Below are 10,220 nucleotides of genomic sequence, written 5' to 3'. Positions count from 1 at the left end.
TTGTCTTTTTTGGTAAAACAGTGAATTGAAGACGGATATACAATATTCTGTTTTGTTAAATGACAAGAACGCATCAGCTGTCTGTTCGTTTCTTTCACAGTCTCGCAGCGATTTTTAAGTACTTATCCGCCGCTATTATCAAAGCGATTTGTCACCCATAAGATGTGGTCAAAACTGGCGTTCCAAGAATTTTTAGTCAAATATGTTGACACCACGACATTCATTGCCTCGTCGTTCGCTCTCAACACGCATGCCTTCAAACATAAAACGCCGTGAAGGAAGATGAGAGCGCTGTCGCTGGTTAATACAAGTTAAGGAAAAAAAGCGTCTGCTTACGAGGCTCCTCAAGACGCAAATGGGGCTTCCTCCATCTAAGCCCTCCTAGAAAAGGCTATGCCTTTCTTTCAGTGCATTTCGCGCATGTTACTGCTGACGAGAAGACAGAGTGAATTTTTTTATCCTACCTAATATAAAGCCCGTGAGGCACTAGTATCACGACATCATCGCTTTTCAACATTCTCAGACGAGCACAAAAAAAAAACAGATCCTTAAACCGCCGTCGTCAGCACTGCCGGGTATTTGCTTGGGTCATGAGGTGTGCGGCAGCATCAAGCGATGTGCCGCGGAAAGCAACCCGGAGCATTACTGATGAGATTGCGTCAATTCTCGCGTCAGCACCCACCGTCCCCCATTATTCATATTTGCCGCTACCTCACTGTTGTGTAGCAGTCTAGGCAGTCGCAGTTACGGCGCCCCTGAATGCCTTTCGCTGCAAAGATATCGCTTTTCCTGCGTGTCTTACGTTGACGTCAATCATGTCCTTTTTATCCTTCTACTTCCACTTGTTAGTCTTCGTGCAAGCTCACCTGGATACATACGCCGGAGATCTGGAAGGAACGCTAAGTGAGGAGAGGCTGTGGGCTTCGCGACAAAATATTCCGCGCCTTTTTTTTTTGCTTTCCTCGTTTTTCTCAACGGAGCTGGTGTGGAAAACTGTGCTGTCGTCTCTGAAGTTACGGCATTTACCCGCGGTGGGGGATTGACCTCAGTTCAAGCACTGTCAAACAAGGGAAAAATAATTCTTTCGAAGTTTTCATTGTCATGCTTCAAAGTCTTCATCTTCGTTTTGGAAGAACACGTGGATAACAATCTAACTTCTCCATCTTTCAGTGCCTCCAGACAACAATCGCGACAAAAGCCTGCCGAAGTTCAGCGATAGTAGACGTGAAATGACTGCCTGCATAGAAATTAAATGCGCGCTCAGTGACCTCCGATATATGGGTGTCATAACAATTTTTCTTTGCGGCGCGCAATTGAACGGGATGAAGGAAGACGAAATCCCTCATAAGGTCTTCATTTCTCTCTAGTCCGCCGCTCGAGTCGCGCGAGACATAGAACGCACGCCATCTTTTCTTTAGAACCGTTCTTCGATGATGCGTCGCGGAGCTTTGTGCGTCCACCCAAGCAGTCCTGACCGGCCCACTGCTCAGCGCCATCCAACTGGTTCCGGTCTCCACCTCGCGATGGAGGATGATCTTGGACAAGGAACCGAGTGCTGCCGCGAGAGGAGCCGGAACATTGCAGCCCGCGTCACGCGGCCAGCTGGGAAGCCACCGGTCGCCGAGGTAGCCAAGCGCTTCGTGGCCTCCGTCCGACGCCTCACACTGACCATCGGAAAACAAGGCGCTGATGACCACCACCACAATGACTACCGCAAGGAGAGCTTGGGCTCCGAGAAGCGCGTGTTCGGGAATGCAGGCTGCCAGGCGCAGCCGTCAGCCGTCCCCCCAGCGACAGGCACGGTGAGCTTGCTTCTGAGCCCTGTTGATTTGCTTTCGTGCTCTATTCTAATCCTCCTGTCAGGTGCTTCGCCGGACGTGTTATTCAAGGCGTTGGGTCAGTGCGCGTGTTCAGAAGGTTCAGTCCGTTGGAGGTAGGGGCAACGAGTGGTAGTTCGATTTTAGCCAGGTGGTACTCCATATGGAGCAGCACTTCTGGGCCATGTAATTTTGTTTTCACGTCTAGCATTTGGAACCTACTCCTCGCTAGCCGTAAGCTCTTTCAGGACGTGACACAGGTGTAGCATATCTTTCATGAGGGGGAGAAGGCTAGCATCTTGCAGGATGCTGATGAAAGCGCCCTGTCTGGATTTCAAAGAGGAGGAGGGACGTCACAGATAACAGATAGAATTAAAAAAATGGTTGTCCGGACGGTTACTGTTGCGATAATGCGAATTGGGCCTACACCTGGGGGAGAACAGCGGCTTGCAGATGTCGTTAGCAGCAAAGGGTAGCTGTGCTATTGTAGAGAGCGATGCAGAAGTCAGGAGCATTCAGCAGTCACCGAGGGGGGGGGGGGGGGGGGAGTATGGGTGTGGAATTGTGTGGGGCCTATTGTAGGGGCGTGTCATGCAATTTTCGCCCATCATGCACGGTTATGCAAGATCTTCTTATAGGGCCCGGTGGAATATATACAGTGAAGGACAGGGTAAAGGGGCTGAAGAGAGCAAAAGTGGCCGCCGCCCTCGTCCACTCTGTTCGCATCAAACACTGATCAGCATTATGGCGAATCAGCATTCCTTTGCATTGGGGAATGCGTGTGCACACGTAAGCTCTACGAACTGGCACTGGAAAAAAAAACTAATTTCGAACTGCCGCATTAGAAATTTTGAGGTTATAAGCTAGAAGGCATAGATAATGGTCTCATAAGCCCTAGCCATTCGCAACTAAATATCATTCCTCGCGAACTGGGCGCCTGGGCAAGAATCCATCAAATCATGTCTGGAATGGCAACGTTTTCGTAACGCCCTGATGCCGTTCGTGATGCCGTCGCGTGAAGAGTAAAAAAAAAACGGAAAAGCAAACGTCGCGATAGTTATCCTGCTATCCACTCTGCTTGTCTTCTCACTGGAAAGCCCTAGCAGTGCTATCTTGTTGAACCTTGAGGGAACAAAACGATGCGCCCTGAAAACTCCTAAAAGAAAAATGCTGAGCACTCAATTTTATGTGACCGTGACCATAATCGTTTGTTCGGATCATTTCACTAACGCAGTCTGCTTTCTTGACGGTATTCAACAACTTAATTATTAATCAGCCATTAATATCTCATGATCGTGCTGTGATCATGGTTTCGTTTTGTAGCCGCTTTGCAGCGCCGAGAACTGAACCGGTCACGGAGCTTTCCGCATCATCTGTAGTTATTTTTACCTTTCTATAATTGAAGTGTTCTCTCGAGGATTAACCCATGAGGCAAATGCACCATTTCGCTCGTGCTGCGGCAGTGGCTTGCTGATCAGAGCTGTATGTCAAAGTGACGGTGGACGCACAAAAACGCCCATGTGATTTAGGATAAGTATTTCCTTATTTTCATTCCTTACCCTCCACCCTCCACCCCCCTAACTCTCAATCACGTATATTTTTGTAGAGCCCCGTTTAAATCCGTTCTTGTTTGGAAACTACAGAGAAAGTGCCCAACTAGTCGCACATAAATTTCGATGTTGCCTGCCCGCCAGAGCTCGCCGCGCTGACACAAGATGGAGCTGTCGCTGAATGGACGCACACGGCGAATCGGTACGCAAACTCATATTAGATCGTGTAAGCCTGCACGAGTCCAAGGCTACTCCGGAATACGTTCCCCTCATAAGTCTATATGAGGGCCGCTTGTTCCATGGAATACCATGTAATTCAATGACGGCGTGTATGGGCGCCCACAGCAGGCGTCAAATCTTACTTTCAAGAGTCAAAGGTATGTTTCAGAAATGTGGTTGTTAAAGCGTGCTTTACGGTAGTCAGGCCTTAGTGCAAGCGCAGCGATTTCACAGTTTCTGATGTCAAAATTTTAAGGCTGCTCTAATGAGGCAACCTCTGATAAATGCTGGGCTTCAGCAATCAACCGGCTGAGAAAAGTTGAAAGGGGTCATTCATCTGTGCTGAGTCTGTTTCGTGAAAGCACTAAAGTTACTGTGCCTGTAGCAGGGAATAAGTTCTGTGCAGTTTTATGGGACCTTTCAGAGAGGCACCGGTATAGCGCCAGTGCTCCGGCTTTCCACATCGTCAGGATCTCTGAAAAGTGGTTTTATCTTGAAAGGGGCATCGTGCTACCCGTACTACAACGCTAACGCCTTCACAAACAATGCTACGATCTCCGCATGGTCATCAACAATAGTTCTTCCGTCTTTTTATGATGAGTTGGCTATCCGCTATAATCTTGTCGCCTTCGCCAAAGTGTGATTAATCCGTGCCATAACGAATAGAAACCGAAGAACGGCACTATGTCGAAAGGCCGCCGCGGGCCCATATTACTGCCATCTTTCTGTTGCGCGTTGTTTTCGGATGGATAACTTTCTCCGTAGTTTAATACCTCTTAGACGAAGTGGGCATAGCAGGGCGGCGAAATGGCATCATTAAATTCGGGCACATGTTTGAGTGCTCTAAGGTAAATTCACCGTATTTGCGAAAAACAATAAATTTGTCAGAAATGAACTAATGACGTAAAAGTCTTGTGCGCATCACGTAATATGGACGAATGGTGATTAGAAAATACGAATGTGTGATCAGTTGTGTGTGGCGAAATATTTGTTCCTTAAGTTTTTAGTTGGTGGTGAGATAGACCAGATAATATTCCAGGATTCACGTTCTCATTTTCATTATTAGCAATTGCAAACATGCAGTTGTATTTGTTAAAGCATGTGTTATAACACAAGTGAGCCTAATTAGAGATGTCAATTCGGTACTTCTGCATTGTCACTTGCATGGTCGCCCTGGTAAACTTATCCGCTTTGATCAGCAGTTTTCAAGAATCCTAAATTCAGTGCTCACGCACAATGTACATGCTCAGCCAGTTTTGAGGAACGAGTGTTTGATTATTTGCGTTTACGAACCCAAATTCATTGTGCCTCTTGCACACATCTTGTCCGATGCAGCCAATAACACCGTCCTCGAACCCGTTGCCAGTAGAGCAAGAGATCTGCTTTGGCCCCACACATCGCCGCCTGTGCGGCGCAGACTCCGCAGGAAACGGCCCCGGGCTGCTCCCGCTTCGTCAAGGCGGCCAAGATGCTCTGCCTAGGTGGGCGTCCGTCCGTGGTGCTGCTTCTGTGCCTGCCAGCCGCTGCCATAAGTGGCATCTCACAGACGCCTATGCACTCCGTCGCCCCGCGCAGTTGTTCAGCTGACAATGCAACCACGAATGCCATTCATGACGGTACACCGTGCGGGATTTCGTGGCGTAGCGTATCATGCTATCATGCGAGTCATGGTGAAAATTTATGATATCCGCACTTTAAAAATGAAAAAAGTGAAGTGCGCCAGGTAAATATTTTCTGCTGGCAAATTTTTTATGTCGAGCTAGCTAAATGAAGCGAAAGTTTATGTCCACAAAGTCTGTCAGTGTGTCATCTGTGGCGGTTGTCTCTTCCGTCAATTACCCCCCTGACAAGACGGCGTTTTCGCTAGCGAGGTACTTCGTCGCAATGTGAGTTCGGAGCGCAAGCACGTCATCTTTTCACTTCGGCTTCGGTTTTTGGAACCACTGTGCAGGGATGTAAGTTGATGAAGATGACGACGGGCAAAGCACTGCGCGAGAGGCTATAGGCTTAGGACGCGGGATGATCGGAGGCAGATACAGTCAATATTTAAAGCGCGCCCGAGTCGAATCGCGGCTATGGTGTATTGGTCTCATGCAGTGCCCAACAAAGCGGTTTGTGTCGCCTGGGGTTTGAAACCCACTCGCGTGTGTTAAGTGTTCCGTTTCAGTTTATTTGTGCTCCGAGGCTTCATCCCCAGACGAGAAGGCTTCTTCGCTAGCGAGCCACTTAATGCTAACCTATCTATGCGACACACCACTGATCTAAAACGGCCGTCCCTGGCTCAATGGCGCAGTCATTCTAGCGGGTTCAAATTCATGCTTTGAGACGAGGCTCGTTTTTATCTGTCGAAATGTGCGTCCGCTGAATACGCCAGTTGTGGGATGTAGGCTAATAACACTGAAGAGACACCCAAGGCAAAGTGATGTTTCATTGTATGGATAAATTAACCTGTACATATGAAAATAGGCTACGCTAGGTAAAAATCGGAGCTTTGCATTGCTGGAACAGTTCAAAAATTAAGCACTGGTATCTTTATCCTTGGCAGTTTTCGCGAACAAAGTGGGACCTGCGAATAAGTTCATTTTTAGCGCATCTCTGAGGCTGGGTAACATTGCGGTTTGCTGCCAGCAGTGATCACGGAGTCCTTTTTGGTCTTGACTGCACATGCTTGAATCGAGTGGCGTGGAATCGTAGTTGTTCTGCTGACAAAGCAACAGAAAATGTCATTCTTGACAGCACACCATACACGTTTTGCATTCGCAAGGTATGCGACTCAATTTGATAATTGATTGTATCCGCAGGGCAATGAATGAGGAAGCTAAGCTAAATAATTTTTGTGGCTAATTTTTTACATCGAGCTAGGTAAATGAAGCGAACGCTCATGTCTGCGAAGCGGCAGTTCCTAAATACGTTATTATGTCGTAGAAACCAAACAAATTTTACTTTGCGTTTATAGCCGCAATTCTGGGTCCCTGCTGCAATATTAATAAGCAGTCACGTTAGGCGCAACATTGCTGCATGAATAGCATGCATATGAACCATTATATTGCAAGGCTTGATGTCTAAAAAATGCGTGCTGCTAACTATGGCGATTCGCCTTATATGTTGTGACTTATAAGCAGTTCGCTTTTACCGTTAAAGCATAGAGACGCGGTAACAGCCGCTAGCGTTCGTACATCGTATTTAGTGCGCGCATTTTCTCTCGTGTTTTTCTTATGCTACTACATTACCTAACAGAATCTTATTTAACCCCGTGCGTGTAGTGTACCTATAGACATTACCTGCCGACAGCAACGCAGATTTGAGGCTTATGTACAGGTAGCTAAGCCGGCTTCTCCCTGTTTGCAGTCGGGCTACATCCAAAGCATCCTGCATTATTCAATGGCTACAACAACATACCCAGAGTAATCGTGTCGTGCATTGGGGCATGTACCTGATGAACTCCGGCCAACTGATATGTACAACTCTGGTGTAATAGCGACAAAAGAGTGATCTGGAACTGTCGAAACTTGATCAATGGCGGGTTCATTCGAACGGCGACGATCTCAAGCTTTGCGAGAAGACTCATTTTTATCTCTCGAAATGTGTGCCCGCTGATTACGTCAGTTGTGGGATGTAGACGAATAGTGCTGAAGAGACACGAAGGACCCAGTGGTGTGTAAATGTATAGATTAATCAACCTGCACAAATGAAATGAGGGTAGATTAACTGAAAAACCGAGCTTGTATTTACTTCAAAAATGGTAAAATTTAAACATTGGTATCTCTATCCTAGGCTCCTCGATGTGGAGAGGACTTGTGCGTCCTCGGAAAGTGTCCGCTCCACCTGTCCTTCATTTAAGGTCAAAGAAAAATAAATATCTACGCGAACGTGATTTGCACCGACACTGGCTGAACCTAATGGATTGGCAGTCCATCGCCCTAACCACTCGACCACCTAGTACTACTGAACGAGAGTGTTTTAGAAGGCAAAGGTCGTGACTTGAAACCGGATATACCGAACACATCGTATATAAGAAAGGTGTAGAATGCCGTAACATGAAACCGGATATAATGAACACACCGGGTATATAGAAGGTATAGTATGTGGTGACGTGAAACAGAAGTTAATTCGAGAAGCCTCAGGCGATCGAATTGAGCTCGAGAGCTCTACAGAACGACACAAAGGCTTTCGTCTTGATGGACTTAGGGTTACTTAAGTTCTCGTCAATCCTGTTTCGGTCGACGTCCCAACTTCGAATCTTGTAGCGTGAAAATTTTTAGATGGAAATTTTTCTACAATAAATGAGTATTTTCCCCGTTGAACAACTATAAACATAACCATAAAAAGCCAGCTGATCAGGTTTTACTTCGACGAAAAGTTGGATGTAGTGTCCACAATTTCTCACTCTAGATCATTTGCCTATTGAAAGTGTCAACAACGACGAGGCCACGAAATCAAAATTTATAACAGGCGCTGAACACTGATCTGCATCGCCTATTGCTTTGAATATTTAAGTGGTTTTTCTAAATTTTCGTGACGGCTGCAAGAATAGCCTGCTTATCACACCAATTGTTTAACGGCCATAGATAGTACTGAAGAAAATAACAGGAAGATGCAGACCAGCGAACCTGCTTGCTTACTATAGAACACTTTCGTTAAATGTGGGCAGGACATGCAGTATTCAAGACTGTGAGTGGCGAAACCTCCTACGTTGTGGCATTGGGGTGGAGTGTAACTGAAGCAGCAGCGGGCTTTTTCGAGGGTGTTTCTTTCTGACCATAGCTATATGTCAGTGTTTCGCTTAGTATAAACCCAAACAGGCCTCCGAAATCGCTGTTGAACAATATGCCGCTTTTAACGCGATTTCTTAGTGACTGTGGTCGGGGTCACTCTGGTTGATTCACATCCCTCGTTCACTTTTTTCTCTCATTTGCAGAGTCTGCCCTGCGGAGTTTGAAATGGCCGCATGCGCCGCGGACAAACCTGGCGACAAATTTCTTTTAATTATTTCATATTTTTGGATATTACTGATTTGTTAACATTATCGGCAGTGTTGCAATTTATTTAAACACAAGAACGCATATGCGGTCTCTTCATTCCTTTCACGGCCTATCAAAACTCTGCGGGTGACTATGTGCTCTGATTTTGCAGAGTCCCAAAAGCGTGTAAAGGTTGCCCTTGAACGGCCTCAAATGCACACCAAGATTTAGCGAGAAAGACTGAGTGCATAACACATATGGTGGATAAAGCAATCAGTCAAAGGATGCTATTGTGACGTAGAGTCATCACAGACAGATTCTCCGCAATACGCACCCTTAGGCTCATATAATCACGGCGGTAAGCTGTCGACATCACCCACTTTAGACCAAAATGTCTGCTGAGAGGAGGTCTACGGTGATATTTCTGTCGCTTAAGTTATTGCGGCAATGTTCTTTTAGGACGCGCTAAGCCAGTGGCCGCACCGTTTATCCCATAACTAGTTAGTTATTGCAGTTATCTTTGTATTGGTTGCATTTTACTCCTTTTCCTTTTTTTGTGGAAAAAAGTTTATATTTTATTGGAAATGTTATTCTCGAAAACTGCATCGCAAAACATGACTCCTGTCATCTACAGCAGGCTTCCTAAACTTCCCGACTTAAAGTTCTCGGCTCTATTGGACGACAAAATCATGTTTGGCACACAGGGCATCTACTCCGTATCTGGAAGGAAGCTAATGTCATTCTTGTAATAAAACTAAGCAGAGCGAAGAATTCACCAGCCAACCTCTGGCCTACATCACTCCCTCCCTGTATGGGAAAGGCTAAGGAGAGAATGGTGCTCTCAGTGCTCATTCGGCTGCAGTGACATCTATAACACTTCCGTCATCTGCCCCTGCACTCTATGGCTTCTGCAAGCACCTGTGCTGCCAAGATGATTCTGTACGATTGTACAAAAAAGTATGCACACTTCCCTGTGCTGTTCAACTACACACAACTGTGGGTGTGGTTATAAATGGGTTTTCGACAATGTCTTCCACAGTGCAATACTAGCCAACTTTCGGGAAACCAACGCAGGATCCCGACTATTCCACTAATACAAATCTTCCTTCCCAATCGGTTACTAGGACTAATTGTCCCATACAATCAGCCCTCTTTAACAGTGCCCATAAAATGGGGCACAGCCCGACGCTCGATTATATCCACCCGTTATTTAACGTGGTGATGAGATGTGTTTCCACCGTTTCCGAACTACAACATGCTATCTATCGGGATGACATCACGATCTATTGTGCCCATGGTGCCCAAATATGTCAAGCAATTACCGTCTATTAAGTCTTGGACATTGACGCCCACGCTGCCAGTATGGGGCTCGAATGCTCAAATCGGACTACATGCTTGTTTTCTACCACAAGAGGAGGGTGTTTAATGCGAAGCGCTGCCTTAGTAATTTGAAAATAGATAACCTCCCCTTTTCACGTCAGGCACGTGTGCGCATCCTTGAGTTCATCTAGCAGCCGGACCACAAAAGACGATGTGAACATCAATAATCCACCTAAAATAAATATCTCTCTCCCCTCAGCATGCTTAAATGCACTACTCGGACCAGCCATGGACTCACTGAACACGATCTCTAGAATATTCTCAAAACTACTGTGTTCTCGCGACTCATGTGT

The 10,220-nt window shown here is 46.4% G+C and overlaps 1 protein-coding gene across 1 annotated transcript; it reads left to right on the top strand.

Moving 5' to 3' along the window:
• Positions 1-1,385: 1,385 nt before the first annotated feature.
• LOC144120426 (uncharacterized) lies at positions 1,386-8,607 on the top strand. The gene is made up of 3 exons (XM_077652799.1): positions 1,386-1,802; positions 4,922-5,067; positions 8,505-8,607. Exons 1-3 carry the CDS (start codon positions 1,431-1,433, stop codon positions 8,605-8,607), a joined length of 621 nt encoding a protein of 206 aa, XP_077508925.1. The 5' UTR covers positions 1,386-1,430.
• Positions 8,608-10,220: the final 1,613 nt, after the last annotated feature.

The sequence above is a fragment of the Amblyomma americanum genome, chromosome 1 (genome assembly GCF_052857255.1).
Source record: "Amblyomma americanum isolate KBUSLIRL-KWMA chromosome 1, ASM5285725v1, whole genome shotgun sequence".
Classification (NCBI taxonomy): Eukaryota; Metazoa; Arthropoda; class Arachnida; order Ixodida; family Ixodidae; genus Amblyomma; species Amblyomma americanum.
This window is presented reverse-complemented; position numbering and strand designations above follow the sequence as displayed.